The 19,677-nt window shown below is 38.6% G+C and overlaps 1 protein-coding gene across 1 annotated transcript in view; it reads right to left on the bottom strand.

The window, feature by feature from the left end:
- BCKDHB (branched chain keto acid dehydrogenase E1 subunit beta) overlaps positions 1-19,677 on the bottom strand; it is a 268,875-nt gene that overhangs the window by 212,873 nt on the left and 36,325 nt on the right. Inside the window, exons 4-6 of the mRNA XM_027550996.1 lie at positions 3,620-3,753; positions 3,242-3,397; positions 164-272 (exon numbers count right to left, since the gene is read on the bottom strand). Coding sequence (XP_027406797.1) covers positions 164-272; positions 3,242-3,397; positions 3,620-3,753 — 399 coding nt within the window. The remainder of the gene's footprint in view (positions 1-163; positions 273-3,241; positions 3,398-3,619; positions 3,754-19,677) is intronic.

Genomic DNA, 19,677 nt, shown 5'->3' with positions numbered 1-19,677 from the left:
CTTAAAATATATAGATGAGGACAAACTATAGATGAGAAGAAATCAGAATATTTTTCTAAAATGGAAATACAAATCAAGCTTATTAAAGAAAAATTCTAATTTTGAACTATGCCAAAAAAATGCACAAAGACGTTTATAAATATAAAACAAAGGAAACTTTTACCTGCTGCCCTGTAAAGTATTTTAGGTTCAAAAAATATACAAGGATTTTTATCCTCTATGCATGATAAAAGAAGTCCCTTGGCCTGGAAAGGGCTTCTGGGTACAACCACCTGCAAGAACAGATTATTTTTAAAGACAATTTTAGTGAAAATATCTCCAAGTAAACTCATTTATAAGGGTCACAATTTAAATAACCAATTGTTACTAATATAGAAATCTTGTATTTTTAGACTAATTACTATTAATCATAAAATTTACATATTGTCCAAAACAATCCCATTTGTTCCACAAATATTTATCACATGCCTACCATATTCTGGTAGTTAAGATATTGTTATTTTTTCAAGGAGCTAAACTTGCACATACATTAAAAAATAAAAGGAAACCACAAAGAGCACTCACCAAAACAAATGAGTAAAGTTGTCAATATCTTCCTGTATTGACCTCTGAAGTCTTTTCTGCTAATATTCTACTGCTGTTTTCAAAGGTATGCAAGTTTCTTCTCCAAATTTAACATGCTAAATAAAATCTCTTTTCTCATGATAAATCTGACCTTCACTTCTTAAGTGGAAAAATAATCCACTAAACTTTATGATCGAGGTAATATAACATGTAGTTACTGCAAAAGTTTCTGGTGGATTAGACAGTAAAGAATCTGCCTGCAATGCAGGAGACCCAGGTTCAATCCCTGGGTCAAGAAGATCTCCTGGAGAAGGGAATGGCAATCCACTCCAGTGTTCCTGCCTGGAAAATTCCATAGACAAAGGAGCCAGGTGGGGTACAGTTCATGGGGTCAGAAGAGTCAGACATGACTGAGGGACTAACACTTTCACTTCTTTTTTTCTATTTTTTCACTTCACTGCAAAACCAAAAAGAAAGTGTGGATCCAGCACACTTCCAGGTGGAGAAAGGGCTCAGGACCTTCTTGAGAATGAGGTTGATAATGAGGAAAGTGATAGTAAAGGCAGCAGGTAGCAAGTGTGTTAACTGGGCTAAACTCACTATGTGGATTAATTCACCTACTGTTCATAGCAATTCCATGAAGTAGCAATTATTATTTTCCCCAACTTAGAAATTAAAAGAATGAGGTGTAAGCAGGAACCAAGTAACTTGCCCAAGGTTATGTCACTTGCTACATCAGAGATTTTCACCAGTTCTGACTCATCAGGTTCTTAACTTCTACATCACTTTGGCTCAAATCACAAACTGTTGTCCAGTTTAATCATTTTTAAACAACTGCATACACCTAAGTGTTACATAGCAAGAGTTATCATCAAAATGTACCTGAATTTATCACAAAGACTCAAATAAGATTGCTTGAAGCAAACTGAACTTTCAAAATCGTTTTTATACGGTTTTAGTGAAGGATTTTTATTTAAAAAATAGCACAAATCTCACGATTTTCTGAAAATAGACTGCTAAATAAATAGCTCATTGTAACACACCATGTCTTTATCTTATGTTCCTATTTTGTTTTTTCTTCATGTTTATTTTTAGCCTTTTGTACTATATGTATATTCTCATTTAGGATAAAATAAAAGAGAAAATGTGGAGGGGAGCGAGGTCTTAAAAATACAGACATTAAACATGAATTGATCTTTAGCTCAAGCACAAAAATAACTGTTGACTGAAATGCTTCTGTCCCACACTAGTACTTGCAGCTTATATTGAAAAATTATGCAAACCGTTACTTAACTACAAAATCTTACAACTTTGATTTCGTTGAAAAAGTAATAAAACATACACACACATCCACAAATGACTCCTGTTATCGAAAAACAGGCATAAAGCCCTGGGTAGACATATCTATGAGTTTCTATAATGACTCACTGGAAAGCTTTTCAGAAAATAAAAAAGAAAATATTATTAAAAGTTAGGACATAAAATAATTAAAAATATTTTTTTTTAATCAAAAGACCTAAAATTATTGTGGAAGGCTATAAAAGAAAGAGAGGCTGCAAAATTAATTGCTTGAGTAAGTATTACCTTACCTTGGACTAGAAAACACACCAAGGTAACAAAGTCTTCTGTCGCTATTTAAAAAGTAAGGAACAGACTAAAAGCAAAAGCTTTACTCCTCTGACTGTGAGGTAAATATGGTCTAAGCAGTAGATTTATTTAAATTATGCCAGAATCAACTGTTGAGTGAGAAAGCTCCATTAGAAAGAAACAGAGCTTTACACACTGCTATATTTTTAATGGATAACCAGCAAGAACTTATTGTATAGCACATGGAACTCTGTTCAATGTTATATGGCAGCATGGATGGGAGGGGAGTTTGGGGTAGAATTGATACATGTATATGTAGAGCTGAGTCCCTCTGCCGTTCACCTGAAGCTATCAAAATATTGTTAACTGGCTGTACCCCAATACAAAACAAAAAGTTTTTCTTAAGAAAATAGATAACCATTAAGAACCTGCTGTATAGCACAGGGAACTCTACTCAAGTCTCTGTAATGCTCTATATATGGGAAAAGAATCTAAAAAAAAGAGTTGATATATGTAACTATATGTGTAACTAATTCATTTAGCTGTACACCTGAAATTAATAACATTGTAAATCACCTATACTCCAATAAAAATATTTTAAAAACACAAAAGAAAGAAAGAAACAGAGCTTTCTGCTCAAATGGAATTTGCAAGTGTGGCCTTTCTATTGAACAAATTCGTGAAACGTGTCAAAGATAGACAGGAATGTATATCTTACTTTGTCATTTTCATTTTTCATGTCTTGGTAAAATATGCTATTTTGATAAATAAATATGATTTTTATTGCAAAAAAATAGAAAGAGAGCTTTGAAAGAGATGGAAGATAAACTATGTTCTTGGCCTTATTATTTGAAGTGTATGAAATTAACATCAGGGTCAAGCCAGTGTGACTTCAAGAACAGTCTATAAACCTGGGCTGGGTGCTTAATCTAAAATAAATAAAACTCTCTTTCTTAAAAACAATTAAATTCACATAAATTCCAAAAATTCTAATTGCTTTTCTCTAGATAAGCATATTAGTTAATACTGATAAAATGAACCAAAATGGAAACATCAAATGGAGAGCAAGCAAAGTATGTTGTGAGAATACCTTGATTCCTGGGCAGTGGGCAAAGAAAGCTTCAGGACTCTGGGAATGATAGAGAGCCCCGTGGCCGACACAGCCCCAAGGGGACCGGATGGTGAGGCTTCCACAATTAAAAAGGTCCCCAGACCGGTAGCGATACTTGGCAGCTTCATTAACAATCTGAAGAGAAAAGAGAGAACGGACATCTCATGATGAGTCTTTTTATTCCCATCCATTTTCTTAAGCCATTTTATCTAATCTTTAAATATATGCCCATAACAAAATAGCTCAAAGGTAACAAAAAGTTCCTAAGATAGGGGGTGGGAGACTGGAGTTAAAAGTTCCAAACTTCATGGACTTGCCTTAGAGATGCTCCATTATGGCAAAATGCAATTTTCTCACCTGATCAAAAGCAGGGAAAATATAATCTGCAAACTGAATTTCTGCTATGGCAGTAGCACCGGTGACTGCGATTCCAATTCCAAATCCAACGATTCCTTGTTCACACAGTGGGGTATTAAAAACTCTATCTTTACCTACAAAAGATAAGAAAGTTACCGTCATATGACAAATGAGAGTAATGTGATGCATGATACAATGGAAAATTCAGAGTTAATAACCGTGAGGTAGAGGAAACAAGCAGCATGTGAATGAAACAGTAAAGAAATAGTACAATGGTTGGTTTCAATGTAAATATAGTAATTATATTAACTAAGTAACCTAAATGTCCTAAATTAAGAGAAAGATTATCACACTAGAATAAAAGAAAGTAAAACCCAGCTACTTAAAAAAATAAAGTAAATGTAAGGAAAAGGAAAAAAAATACACACACAAAATGAAAAACCTAAACCAAAAGAAGTTGATGTCACTATATTAAAAGCAAACAAAGTAGACTTTAAGGGAAAAGGTACTACCAGACATAAAGAGGGAAAATTCATACTGTTAAAGGAGTCAATTCATAAGGATGACATAATTCTAAATTTATACTCGTATAAGTGATGTGCATGCTCAGTCTCTGAGTCATGTCTGACTCTTTTCAACCCCATGGACTGTAGCCCACCAGGCTCTTCTGTCCATGCGATCTTCCCGGCAAGAATACTAGAGTGGGATGCTACTTCCTCCTCCAGGAGATCTTCCCAATCAAGGGATCAAACCCTCATCTCCTGCTTGGCAGGCAGATTCTTTACTACTGAGCCACCTGGGAAGTCCCATATAACAATACAAACTGCAAATAAATAGAAAAAATTAACAGAATTAAAAGGATGATTAGATAAAATTCCCAATACAGTGGGAGATTTTCATGTACAAGTCTTGCTGACAGAAAAAGCACATCAAAATAAAAAAGTAAAAACTATTGAGTATTTGAACATGGTTAACAAACATAACTGACATAGAGCACCCAAGAGCTAAGAATACAAATTCTTTTCAAGTAAACACAGAATACAGACACCAATTGACTACAGACCGAGCTATATATTCAATCAACAACATCCAAAAGATTAAAATCATACAGGGTATAATCTCAGACCATGGTGAAATTAAGCTAGAAGCCAACAGCAAATTTTTTTTAAGATATATGCATCTGCACCCTCATGTTCACTGCTATAATATTTACAATAGCCAAGATACGGAAGTAACTTGAGGGTCCATTGATTGATGAATGGATAAAGAAGATGTGACACATATAGATAAATAGATAGATATACACAGACACAAACACACATACATACACAATGGAATATTACTCAGCCATAACAAAGAATGAAATCTTGCCATTTGGATGGACTTACAGAGTATTTTGCTAAGTAAAATATGTCAGACAGAGAACAAAAAACACTGTGTGGTTTTATTCATATGTATAATCTGGAGGGGAAAAAAAGAAGCAAAAACAAAAACCCAGGCTCATAAGCACAGAGAATAGGTTGGTGGTCGCCAGAAGTAGGAGTGAGGGTTAATAAGAATGAGTGAAGGTGGTCAAAAATTACAAACTTCCAGTTACAAAATAAAGAGTCATGTAATGTACAGCCTTTTCATACTGCTCATGGGCAGTATGAAAGGCAAGAATGCTGAAGTGGTTTGCCATTCCCTTCTCCAGTGGACCATGTTTTGTCAGAACTCACTGCCATGACCTGTCCATCTTGGGTGGTCCTACAAAGCATGGCTCATAGTTTCATTGAGTTAGATAAGACTGATCCATGTGATCACTTTGGTTAGTTTTTTGTGATTGATGCCTTTGAACTGTGGTGTTGGAGAAGACTCTTGAGAGTCCCTTGGACAGCAAGGAGATCAAACCAGTCAATCCTAAAGGAAAATAATCCTAAATATTCATTAGAAGGACTGATGATGAAGCTGAAGTTCCAATACTTTGGGCCACCTGATGCAAAGAGCCGACTCATTAGAAAAGATCCTGATGCTGGGAAAGATCGAAGGCAAGAGGAGAAGGGGATGACGGAGGACAGTGTCTCAAAAAGACTTTTAAACCTAAAAAAAAGCATTAAATACATGGCTAAATATCCCACATCCCAGAGAAGAAATTATAATGGAAACCAAAAAGTATTTTGAACTGAATGATAATGAAAAAACTATGCATTAGTACTTATTGAAGAAGGAAATGGCAACCCACTACTCTTGCCTGGAAAATCCCATGGATGGAGGGGCGTGGTAGGCTACAACCCATGGGGTTGCAAAGAGTCGGACACGACTGAGCAACTTCACATTCACTTTCACTTAGTACTTACTGAAATTCCAACCTCGGTCATGGCAGAATAGCTTTCTTCACATGAACACTCTCACATCAAATGATTCAAATATGGAGAGAATATAACCAACGACTACTTAAAGGCATGGGAGAACCAAAAAGCAGGCCTGAATAGAAGGAGACTTGACCCTGAAAGGAAAGGAAGCACGGCCGGGACGGACTCCCCTGGGAGACCTGCCCAGGCTAAATGACTTGAGACAGCTAAGACGAAGACACACAGACTCAGTACTTTTTTTTTTTTTTAATATTTATTTCTTTGGCTGTGCCAGGTCTTAGTTGCGGCACACAAGATCTTTGATCTTCATTTCAGCATGCAGGCTCTTAGTTGCAGTATGTGGGATCTAGTTCCATGACCGGGGATTGAGCCCTGGCCCCCTACATTAGGAGCTCTGATTTCTATTAATCTGCAGGATACATTATCTGCATCATACAACTCAATTGTCACCTGAAATTTCACCACCTCTTGGCCAGTATCAGGATTTCATGAAAAATTCTCATTTCAGAGAGCTGAATAAGCAATGGCCTAGCCAACAATCTAGCCAGGGGACCAAAAGTCTGGTGACTGATCAGGATTCATGTTTCATGTCCATAACCCAAGGATACCCATTCTTCTCGGTGCACAGAACTCACTTGCAGTTCAATCATTCCTTTGACAGTGAACCACACAGAGGGGAAGTGTTGGGAAAACACCCAGTAGACACATCCTACAGTTTGTACTCTCAAGGCAGCTGCAGAAACTTACAGCCTGATTCATACTCATTGGGACCTGGGACCATCTACTAAAATCGTGATCACCTGGGACTATCTACTAAAATCGTGATCTCCATCCTTCATCAGTTCTCCATCTGACTGCAAGGAGCTTGATAACCGCTGAAGAGCTAGGCTTCCACTGACCAAGTGCAATTCATTAATTGAAAATGAACACAGATTCCAGCTGCCAAGTGCAGAATCCTGAACCCTGAAATACTAGAAGCACCATCACCAGATGAACAGGGTTCCTACCTATTCTCTGCTGGTTCAAGTGCCTGGATTCAGATACTTTTCATCTCAGTTAGTATAGCCCTTTTTATTGCTAGAAGGCAAAAGTGGAGTTTCCTACAGCTCTTACTTCCAAATGGTTTGAGGAAACTGTTTAATAACTCTCTCCAACAACTTCCTATGAAATCACAGGAACTGCTTCAACAAGAACTAAATATTAAAAGTCTGTTTTGAAAAGAAAAGAAAAACATAAATTTTTTAAAAATTTGTTTCTATTATCTCTCAAAGAGGTCATGATGGAGGGTAAGAGCATAAATAAAATGCACAGTTCTGGTAACTTCTTTCAGTTCAGTTCAGTTCGGTCGCTCAGTCGTGTCCGACTCTTTGCGACCCCATGAATCGCAGCACACCAGGCCTCCCTGTCCATCACCAACTCCCGGACTCAGACTCACGCCCATCGAGTCAGTGATGCCATCCAGCCATCTCATCCTCTGTTGTCCCCTTCTCCTCCTGCCCCCAATCCCTCCCAGCATCAGAGTCTTTTCCAATGAGTCAACTCTTCGCATGAGGTGGCCAAAGTACTGGTAACTTCTTTAGAATGCAATTAACCTAACATAAAGTTCATACATGCCATATTTCAATGGGTGAATTAATGCATACAGGGATTGCACTCTGAGTCAAGCCTGTTCTGGGTTTAAGTACTATCACCACAAATTACTACACTTCCTAAGCCTCAGTTCCATTATCTGCAACAAATCGCTCACAATACTGAAAAGATTAAAATAATTCATACAATTGTTCAAATGTTTATAAAGTACCTAATATTGTCTAGACTCTATTCTTGATGCAGAGGACACAGCAGCAAACAAAACCAAAAAAAAAAAATCCTATCCTCATGGAACTTACTAGTCAGGAGAAACAGACAATAAAAACAAAATAAATGACAAAGGACTTCCATGGTGGTCCGGTGGTCAAGAATCCACCTGCCAATGCAAGGGACACGGGTTCAATTCCCGATCCAGGAAGATTCCACATGCCATGGGGCAGCTAAGCCTGTGCACCACAACTACTCAGCCTTCGTGTTCTAAAGCCTGTGCTCCACAAGAAAAGCCACCGCGATGAGACGCCCCTGCACTGCAACTAGAGAGTAGCCCACGACTCATGGCAATGAGAGAGCCCATGTGCAGCAAAAAAGACCCAGCACAGGCAGAAATACGTAAATTTAATTAATCAAAATAAATAAATGAGTAATATACATAGTGTATGAGAGAATGACAAGAGCTAGAGAGAAGAGTAAAGCAGGGAGCATTTAGGGGAGAGGACGTGGGACTCCAGTGGTCTTAACCAGGAAGATCAGGGAGGCACCACTGCCTGATGACATTTAAAGGAAGAGCTGAAGAAAGTGAGGAAATGTACCGTGCATACATCCCAGGGCATAAGTGTTCTGGACAGAGGGATCAGTGAGTGCAAAGGTCCTGGGCTATGAACATGTTCAGCATATTAGAGGCAAGTTATCAAGTCCAGAGGGCCTGGTGTGGAGTAAGAGAAATTGTGGGAAGACATGAAGTGGAAGAGTGAAGGTGATGGGCTGGGGAGGTGGGAGAGGTCAGACAGGGCCCTGTAGGGTTGGGGAGGGAGGGCGTGGTCACAATAAACATTCTGACTTTGCCTGTGAGAATGAGTCAGTAAGCATGTGAGCAAGACGGGAAGTCATGGAGCAAAGTCACCCATCCTCCAAATCGTATTCCAGCAGGAGCCCTCTGGCTGGTCCTTGGTGAACAGCCTGTACATAGGCAAATATGGACCCGGCAAGACTGATAACAGGAGGCTCCAATCACCCCAGCAAGAGATGATGACACAGAAGAGCAGCAAAGGTGCAAGCATCCAGATAGACAGTATGAAGATAGTGTCAGAAGGATTTACTGAAGAAATGGATGTGAAGCAGAGTCAGAGAAGTGCACAGGATGATTTACAGACTTTTTGACTTGGGCAGCCTAAGGACAGTTACCACCGCTCAAGGAAGGGAAAATTTATGAAGCAGGTGGAGGTGAGAGATCAGCAGTCCCACTGTGAAGATGTTACATCTGAGCTGTGCCTTCATACACAGAGGGAAAGCCGTTCATTGGACTGTTAGGGATATGAGTTGGAAGTCTTCAGAATGAAGATTAAAAACCATGGGACTGATGAGACTCCCAAGTATATTTAAATGGGTACATGGAGAGAAAAAACCTAGTGCTAAAAAGACATGGTGTGAGGACTTCCCTGATGGTCCAGTGGCTAAGAATTCACCTTGTAATGCAAGGGACACAGGTTTGATCCCTGGTCGGGATGCTAAAATCCCACATGCCCACATACAGCAGTACTGAAGCCCGAGTACTCGAGAGCCTGAGCGCCACAACTAGAGTCCACGCACCACAGCTAGAGAGTCCACACGCCAAAACCTGAGAGTCCATACGCCACAATTAGAGTCCATACGCCACAACTAGAGTCCACGCACCACAACTAGAGAGTCCACACGCCACAACTAGAGAGTCCACACACCACAATTAGAGTCCATGCGCCACAACTAGAGAGTCCATGCGCCACAACTAGAGAGTCCACGCACCACTAGAGTCCATGCGCCACAACTAGAGAGTCCACGTGCCACAATTAGAGAGTCCATGCGCCGCAACCTGAGAGTCCACATGCCACAACCTGAGAGTCCACGCACCACAACTAGGGATTCCATGCACCACAACTAGAGTCCACGTGCCGCAATGAAAGATCCTGCTTGACACAACAAAGGTCCCACGTGCCTCAACTGAAAGCCAACAAAGCCAAACACACACACACAAAAAAAAAAAAGATGTGAAAAATAATTAGCAACCTTGGAAAGGACATAATAGCCAGAATTTGGAGGCAAACTAGCAGAACATGCTGGCCTAGAAGTCAGATGAAGTGATCCTAATAGACTACAGTGACCTGAGCCACGTGCTGTCAACTGAAAAGTAAAATAGATAGCCAACAGGAATTTGCTGTATGGCTCAGGAAACTCAAACAGGGGCTCTCTATCAACCTACAGGTGTTGGATGGGGAGGGGGATGGGAGGGAGGTTCAAAAGGGAGGGGATGTATGTATACCTACGGCTGATTCAGGTTGAAGTTTGACAGAAAACAGCAAAATTCTGTAAGGCAATTACCCTTCAATAAAAAATAAATTAATTTAAAAAAGAAAAGTGAGATGAGGGCTGACCATTTTCTAACTGGTGACCCAGATATAACAGTGTCTGCCAGGTGGGAGGAAGGGAGAAAACAAAGGCCTAATTCAAGAGGGATGGGAGAATAGAAATTGTAGACAAGGAATAATAACAATTTTACTTGGAGAAATTTGCTGTTAAGGAAAGAAGAGAAAAGGAGCAACAACTAGCTGGAGAAGAATATGGAATCAGTAGAGGGATTATTTTAAGACAGAAGAAACAGAAGGATATTTGTTGCAGGGGCAGAAACTGATGATTGAGAAAACTAACGAAATGGAGAGAAGGACGAACGAGTGGAACCATGTGCTTGAGACTGTGACAGACAAAGAAGGGGTCTAGTGTGGAGAGTGACAGGGACCCTTATGTTCATTCAGAGGGAAAGCACATGTGGGCACTGATGCTGGAACACGGAGAGATGCAGTGGGGAGTTTGCCGAAGTTCTCTGTTCGCTCCATCTATCTTAGTTAAATGTGAATTAGACTATTAGCTAAGAGAAGGATGGGGGAGCCTGGTGGGCTACAGTCCATGGGGTCTCAAAGACACAACTGAGCAACTCACACACACACACACACACACACACAAGGATGCGGGAGGCAGTGTATTTTTTTTTTTTTTGGTCGCACTGTGGCATGCAGGATCTTAGTTCCCAGACCATGGATCAAACCTGTGCCCACGTGGTGGAAGTGTGGAATACTAACCACTAGACCACTAGGGAATTCTGGGGAGGCAGTGTTGAGAAAAAAGCATATGAAATAGTCATACAGGAACGTGTAGCCTGGGTGGGCCCTGAAGGTCACCAGTATTGAGCTGAAAGTGAGTTCACTTGACAAGATGATATGTTTTGCTCCAACAATATTCAGCTCAGGATTGAGGATATAGACAATGATGGATTTAACCAGCATTGAATTTTGCCAAGCAAATTGTGGCATGGAATTTAAAGTGGGTATAAAGGGAAGAAAGGTCATCAGGGGAGTGAGAGTCAGTGGTAGGGTGGCAGGATTCATGAATTTCAAGGATCAAGATGGTCAAAGGATTGTTAGGGTGGAGGCATGAGAGGCAGTGAGCTGGGAAGGTTCAAGGTGGAGATCAGAGTTGAGAAGGTTTCAAATTGAGAGGATGGAGGGACTATAGGAATGACAGTCTGGGGTAGGACCATAAGAGTGAAAAGCTAAGGTGGGATAGAACGCAAGATCCCTAGAGCAAAGGATAAAAAATTAAGAAGAGCATCCATGTGGATATTGACAGGAGTGCTGGTGAGGCTGGCGGTGAGCCACGCTAGGAACAGAGAGGACTGGCCTGGAGTCAGCAGGCAAGAAGGAAGGACAGCATTAGCACTTGCTATTCAACACATTATTGAATTATTTATTGCAAACATTCAGCAAATGTTTATTTTGAAAGACTAGATTAGATAATCAGAGCTAGGCTTCTTTGGATTTAGAATTCAACTCTAGGGACTTCCCTGATAGTCCAGTGATTAAGACTTCACCTTTCAATGCAGAGGATATGGGTTCAATCCCTGATCGGGGAACTAAGATCCCACATGCTTTGAGGCCAAAAAACCAAAACATAAGATAGAAACAATATTGTAACAAATTCAATGAAGACTTTAAAAACAGTTCACATCAAAAAAAAAAAAACTTAAGGAAAAAAAAAAAAAGCAATCAAATCTATATGAATGTGTCTTTACTTTCTGAAATAACCAAACTAAACTTTTTGCTATTTGGAACCAAACTTCTAGAATTCAGCACATTTAAGTAGTGATTATATATATGCATTAAGGATATGATTACATAATCTCACAGAGACCACAGACTTTAGGTCAGGTGGTACAAAAATTGGATATTCCTGAAACACATGATAATTTAAAATATTCAACCAAGTGATAAACAAAACCTAAGATAAGCTGCAATTCCTATGGCAGCTAAAAACTATAAGGACAAATCTACTTCTGAAGCTCCAAGATTATTGTGTTAGGGGAAGCACACTGATTGAAACTGCCCACCCTGGCCAGGCACCATACTAACCATTTGCATGAGCTGTTTTACGACAGGAGGTCCTGGTAAGGAACATGGAACCGGAAGAGTTCCGGAAAGGTCAAAAGGAGACACCACATGTCCGACCACCTCCCAGAATCCTTCTCTCTGGCATCCATCTTGGCTGAACAAGGCATGCACCACCAGGAAGGACTCTGAGTCAGAATGATTAGCTAAAGACAACCCGGAAACTAATGCCATCACCATAAAATCTGAGACTGTGAGCCACTGTGAGCCTTACCCTACTGCTCTCCACCCAGGTGCCCTTTCCCAATAAAATCTCTTGCTTTGTCAGCACATGTGTCTCCTCAGATAATTCATTTCCAAGTGTTAGACAAGAGCCCAGTTTCGGGCCCCGGAAGGGGTCTCCCTTCCTGCAACAGTTGTAAGAGGGACAGACACAAAGTACTGCAAACAAACTCAATTAATGTTTACTTAGGTGGTTAGTGGCTGTGAGTTCACGTGAAGGGGAAAAAAATATGCCTACTCTGAAAGTTTTTCAATGCCCAACAGCCTTGGACTGAGTTAGAAAAGAATAAGTAATATCTGAATTACTTCTTACTTAATTTAAGATAATTGAGTAAGATTAACATTTCAGGTAAACTTATGGTTACTGATAATACAGTAACAGGAATAGAAGATATTCACTTGCAGCAACATGGATGGAACTAGAGGTTATCATCCTAAGCGAGGGAAGTCAGAAAGAGAAAGACAAATACCATATGATATCACTTATATGTGGAATCTAAAATGCAACACAAATGAACTTATCTGTGAAACAGGAACAGACTCACAGACATAGAAAATAGACTTGTTGTTCCCAGGGTTGGGGGGGGTGGGGTAGGGTGGGGAGCGGGTAGGAATGGATTGGGAGTTTGAGATTAATAGATGCAAACTATTATATATAGGATGGATAAAACCAGGTCCTACTGTACAGCACAGGGAACTATATTCAATATCCTATGATAAACCATAATGGAAAAGAATATGAAAAAGAATATATATATATATATATATATATATAAAACTAAATCAGTTTGCAGTACACCAGAAACTAATGCAACATTGTAAATCAACTATACTTCAACATACTAAAAAATAAGTTTTAAAAATTAAAAAGTGAGGAAAGATATTCATACAGCATACCATTTTCTTATATTTTGCTACCTTTGCTTAAGTTTTAGGCTAATATCTTTGTGTAACTCCATGATCCCCTGAGTCAATGAAAATGTGAAGAATGCATAAGTATAGATGGTTGACCATTTAAATAAATGACTTCGACTTCTCATTTGTTAAAGATTAAGTATAAAGTCATACCACCACTTTCTAACTTTTTGTTTGTAAAGGGAATGTGATTAAGAAGTTGGACATCCCTGGCATACTCTCTGTTGAAGTTATCATCCACTAAATGACGCCAAACATCAAAACAACAGCGGCTGACTTCTCTGTCCAAAGAATCACAAATGGGCAAATTGAGTCCACCAGTGAATCCCGTTCCCTATGACATCTCTGCCACAAGCAAAGGCCAGAAACCGTGAGAAGAGTGCAAAGAAACAACAATTAGGAAAAAGAAGTAGTCGTGGTTTAAGGTGACAACCAATTACCTCCTGGTGGGTTAAAAAAACTGAAGACCTCAGTATCTTTGGAACCCACAGCTAGTTCTAAATTAGTTTTCCTTGTGAATAAAGTGGTCCTGTAAACTATTAAATCTACCCAGGGTAAAAATTAAATGTTTTCCAATAAAATTTTCTGAAAAAGCTGAACCCCGGAAGCAAGGCGGACTGAGGCACAAGTATTGGGTAACAGCAGCGGCAGCAATGTTTCACTTCTTCAGAAAGCCTCCTGAACCTAAAAAGCCGTCGGTACCAGACAGAAGCAGACGGATTTGTCCTTTTAGGAGATACAGCACATGAACAAAGAGTGGCAGCAAGAGGCAACACTTCAGATGCAGAAGACAACCAGCCTTTGGAGGAGCCTGGTCATTCACAGCTCAGGGGGATAAACCCACAAATGAATGAGGGAACTGGTTTTGAAATTTTGTCATGAGTCATCTCTGCAAGGAATTAACAATTGGCAAAGAAACACTCATCCAGTGTGACTGTGGCAGGGCCTGAGACGGAAAATAAGGGAGGCCAGACCCTGGAGAACAGCTCACTAACGGCTGAGCTTCTGAGTGATGTACCCTTCACCTTGGCCCTACACGTGTGCCAGGCAGGGTACCATCAGTGACCTTCCTGAACACTTACTCTCCTATGATGTCAGCGAAACCTTACCAAGGTTTTGGTATGATTTCACTCTCAAAAACTCAGTACTCTATGGTTTGTAATCGTTATGTCTGTGTGCACCTTAACAAACTTTAAAACAAAAGTTTGCCAATTTTATTTCACTCATCTGATGTTTTTTGTAAAGGCCCTTAAACGTTATCAGAAAGCAAGGATCGTGAAGCAAATAATAATATATTATTCATTGCTCTATTTTTTTTAGAATAAAGCACATTTGTATAAAAATTAAACCTAAGATCAACTTCCTTTTCCCCTAGTAATAAATACAAAGATTAATTTATCAAGACTTTTTGAAAGGAGATTTTGTCAACCAGTCTCTCAAAATATAGCACCTCACATTTATCTTGGAAAAAATGTGAAAAAGAACTGAGACTTTTTTTTAACACAACTCTGAAATATCTACTCAGAGTGTGACTTCCCTGGTTTGGAGGAAAACTTAATGTTATCCCCTTTCTCCTTTCACTGTTTATGAATGAATTCAGATCAAAAAAAAAAAAAAAAGTTGCCAGTCAGCTTAATTTCTTCAGTGTTAATTTAGACATTGATGTGGAAATTTACAACTTTTCCTAGAAAGCAACAGTAGTTTGCTGAGACAAGAATGCTGTATGAAGAATGCTCTGGATACTGTTTCTTTTGAATGACAGTCTCCTTAAGCCCATGGCAGTCTTCTTCACCTTGATGGAGACCCAGGTTCCTATCTTTATTTTTTGCTACTTCATGGTTTGCTCTCTCACCAGCTTTACAAGAACATCCCCTGCTTCTGCTTCAGTTGCATTTTCTCTCCTTTCCTCTTGTATTTACAGTTTATGATGAGACCCCCATTTCCTTCCAACCTCTCTGCCTCCCAGAGAAAAGAAGCTTATGATATGTATTATTGCTGATAAAGCCCTTATTTAGACATTTGTTGGCCACAATACAGAAGGAAATGTTTAACTACCAGAAAAACTACAGCTGATTCATTTCCAGCTAGAGTATAGGCAAAACACCTAGACAGGGCTTTTAATTTGTGAATATCCACTGTCTATTCTGACCAAAATAGCAAACTGCCATTGGTCCAAAACTATAAAGGGAAGAGAGAAATTGTGAAAGAGTATTTTCTGTGCCATGGAAAATTTAAATCACATTTGTTCTGATTAGTGCCAATACAATTTATTGATTCTGTGCCAAATCTTAAATATATTTTTCACGAAGATAGAGTGCCATAGCATAACTAAACACCGTGCACAAAAGTACATGAATTAAGTTTTAATGTGGCATGCATGTTTGTTTAATAAATGTGGCATGGTCTTGATAAACTGTTACATGATTAAGAGTTAAATGTACATTTCTATTGACAAAAATATGCTTTATTTACAAATAATGGTACCATATGAGGTGAATGACTAAATTAGATCTTTACATAATTTTCATAAAACATCAGTGTAGGAAATCTAACTTATTATAAGACAAATGTGAACATTTTATAGCAGTTTTTGTGAAAACATTTTTTTTCAATATTCATGTAAATATACCTTAACACCAAATGTAAGCATGTTATCCGTTTGTCTAATATGTATTAAATTTTGTCTGAAGTACTTATACATTTATTTATATGTATGTCTACCATGTTATAACTATGCTTATAAGTATTCTAATTTGTCTATAAAAGATATTTAAATAAACAAGAATTTTTAAAAACTGAAAAAAAAATTATGAAAAAGCAGCTGTAAAACTGCCTGCCTCTAAGTAACCAATATTTCCTCAGGACACAAATCTGAATAGGTCAGACTATCCTTCCAGAAAAAAGATCAACTTCATCAGAAAAATAGCTCAAGTCCCAGATTCTTTGAATAGAAAGATAAATAAGGACATAAACATTTGTGACTCAGATACAAAATAAACCACAGGAAATAAATGTCATTATACATATTCAATACAATTTTAATGGGGCAATGGATAGGGAGACACAGCAAATATATTTCAGTCATTTTAATCACAATACACTTCTTGGTGGCTCAGTGGTAAAGAATCCGCTTGCCAATGCAGGAGACTCAAGTTCGATCCCTGGGCCAGGAAGGTCCCCTGGAGAAGGAAATGGCAACCCAATCCAGGATTCTTGCCTGGAAAATCCCACGGACAAAGGAACGTGGCAGGCTATAGTCCATGTTGCAAAAGAGTTGGACACAACTTAGCACCTAATGACAAGAAATTTTAGTCACACACTTTTTGGAATATGCTGTGATTTCACAGTTTAAAGTTTGCTGATGAAGAATTTAATCAAGATGAAAGGCATTTGTTTGTGGGTCAAATAAAGTAAAAATACAAAGTTAATCCAGATCACTTCTGCCTCTTTAAAATAAGAGAGAGAAAAGAACAGACTGTTGCATTCATTAGATAAACAGGCCAGAGAGACATTTAGAGGATAAATATGCAAATAAATTTTTCTAAACATACTAAGCAAGATGAGCATACAAGTTATCATCCAAATGGAAAATATGTCTGGGAATGTTAGGATAGCAAAGATAATTAACAGATGTTAATTGATCAACAGTCCTAACCTGAGTGGTCCCAGGAAAACGGGACTGTCCTTGGTAAACCAAAACTTACTATTAGAGTAAGGAATATTATGGAAACTTAGGCTTCCCTGGTGGCCCAGATGGTAAAGACTCTGCCTGCAATGCAGGAGACCCGGGTTTGATCCCCGGATTGGGAAGATTCCCTGGAGAATGGAATGGCAACCCACTCCAACTGTTGACCAGAGAATTCCATGGACAGAGGAGCCTAGAGAGCCACACACAGTTCAGGGGGTTGCAAAGAATTGGACACAACTGAACAACTAATACACACAAGTGGAAACTTATAGGGGAAATATAAACCAAGTACTCACCTTAGCCATAACTAATCTGCCATTGATTAGCATCCTAAATTAGGCTATTCATGATCCATAACTAGAAAATGGAAGACTTGACTTAGCACTCCCACCATCAAGGCAATAGTCATGGTGTACTACCTGGATGGGGCACTCTGAGGTGTGCAGCCCAGCTCCCCCGTGTGAAGAGCTTGTTGCTCTGGTTCCTAAGAGTGCTCTCAGCAAACCAACACCAGCTGTCACCCCTTCAGAGACTGCCTCAACTACACCGAACCTCCAAGTTCAAGGTCATGCTTGGTGGCCACTATCCAATAATTGATCAGTGTGAGTATAAAGGACTGATCATTTCAACTCAACTAGGGACAACTCAAAAGGGTCATCATGGCTCCAGAGATCCCACAGGTTGGCCAAGGCCATCCTTGAAACTGTATCCCTTTTGGACAGTTCCGTTCTGCTTTCAGAAGGTGCCAGGTGCCAGGGTTTCCAGATTTAGTAAGTTTGCCTCTATTTACAATGATCTTACAGCAACATTCTTCAAATTGTACCCTCTAGGCAACAATAGCTATAAAGTGCTGTTTGGGTGTCTCGTCCTATAGATTCTAACTCTATTATATTTTGAATACTCCTGGGAAATAGATCTGGGTTATTATAATCGATAAGACGGGAAAATTAAAGATGATAAAAATCAACCAGGAGCAAATGTGCTTAGTAAATGTTTACTCAATGAATGGATAGATGAAATGCAGACGTCTCACTGTAACTAATGAGTCTACAACTCTAGATGCAGAACCAGCAATGTCCAGATCCTGCAAAGTCCAAATCAGTTCCAAGGATTTAATGATCAGATTCGAATCCATGAGCTCCTCTACTGAGAATACAGACTGCATGTCACTCATCTTTGAACACTCAGTAGTACCTAGCACAATGCTTTGAACTTAGTAGTCATTCAATAGTTTTGCTTGAGTGACCAGATTTAAAAGGCCCATCATGCCTGGGCTAAAAGGCACTTAGTCTGTGACAATGAGGATGTGGTGACCCGAGTTTGATCCCTGGGTCGGGAAGATGCCCTGGAGAAGGGAATGGCAACCTACTCCAGTATTCTTGCCTGAAAAATTCCTTGGACAGAGGAGCCTGGCGGGCTATAATCCATGGGGTCACAAAGAGTTAGACACGACTGAACAACTAACACTTTCAGTACAACTTTTCAACAATGATCCACCAAGCATTCTAAACAGAGATATGCCAGGAAGGCAGATAATAGTTTAGTTGAAATCTATGTGTAATAATACATACATGAAATTTTTCATTCAAATAATGGGAAATGTGACAGTGATGGGACTACAGACTCACCCAGGCATAAAGAAGAGAACTATCTCCAGTCATCTCTAGTGCCTTATATAGTCTTTAACATATAACATTTTTAAAATATGTTATAAATGAAAAAACTGAATGACCAAAATAACATTAAAATGAGAAATGATGGCCAAAATTTGGGGAAATTATAAAATGAATGAACAGAAACTGAAATAGGGAACATCTGGTCGGGATGAGCCACTATGTTTGAGATATAATAACGTTCAATATCAGAGACCACGATTTCTCAAACGAAGTACTAGATGGATAACTTTTAAGGGAAAGATATTCTCTTGCACTTCTAATGTCAACTTAAATCAATTTTAATACATTTTAATACAAACAAAATTAATTTCAGCATGTATTACCCTTATTAAAAGAAAAAGGCAAAAATCTTAAATACAAAAAAATAAACACCTGATAACCAATTAAATTCAAGTTAACAGCAAAACTGAAGTATAACAAATAATGGAAGTATAAAAATAATAATTTTCTACTGTAGCAATGTAGCATCAGATCAGATTCTATATATAATCTTCATTTTTTTAATCATTCTAATGAATGATTAAAATGAACATCTGAAATGATGAACATCTGAAATGATTAAAATGAACATCTAATGAACATCTGAAAGTTCACAGTTCATTCAATGAAATCCACAAATTTGTGCATAAAACTAAAAATGCCTTTTCACTTAAATTCACTATATATAATATATGTAACCTCATGGCTTTCTTTGACAACTGATAATCAGACCTCATACTAAAAAAAGAAGAAAAAAACACCCACAGCATTCCTTGAATGCTAAATTTAAGGTACTTTGAAATAAAGTTGGTATCACAACCACGTTGAAATCCTTATCAAATGCGTAAATATTCAATTACTACTGGAGTCAGGTATAGAAATTCTTCAGTGTTTACATATTGATATACTAACTACTAATGAACTGTTGAAAGTTAAATGGAATCTGTGA

This window comes from Bos indicus x Bos taurus, chromosome 9 (genome assembly GCF_003369695.1).
Source record: "Bos indicus x Bos taurus breed Angus x Brahman F1 hybrid chromosome 9, Bos_hybrid_MaternalHap_v2.0, whole genome shotgun sequence".
Lineage (NCBI taxonomy): Eukaryota > Metazoa > Chordata > Mammalia > Artiodactyla > Bovidae > Bos > Bos indicus x Bos taurus.
The sequence above is the reverse complement of the archived record's forward strand: the minus strand, read 5'-3'. Positions and strand labels throughout refer to the sequence as shown.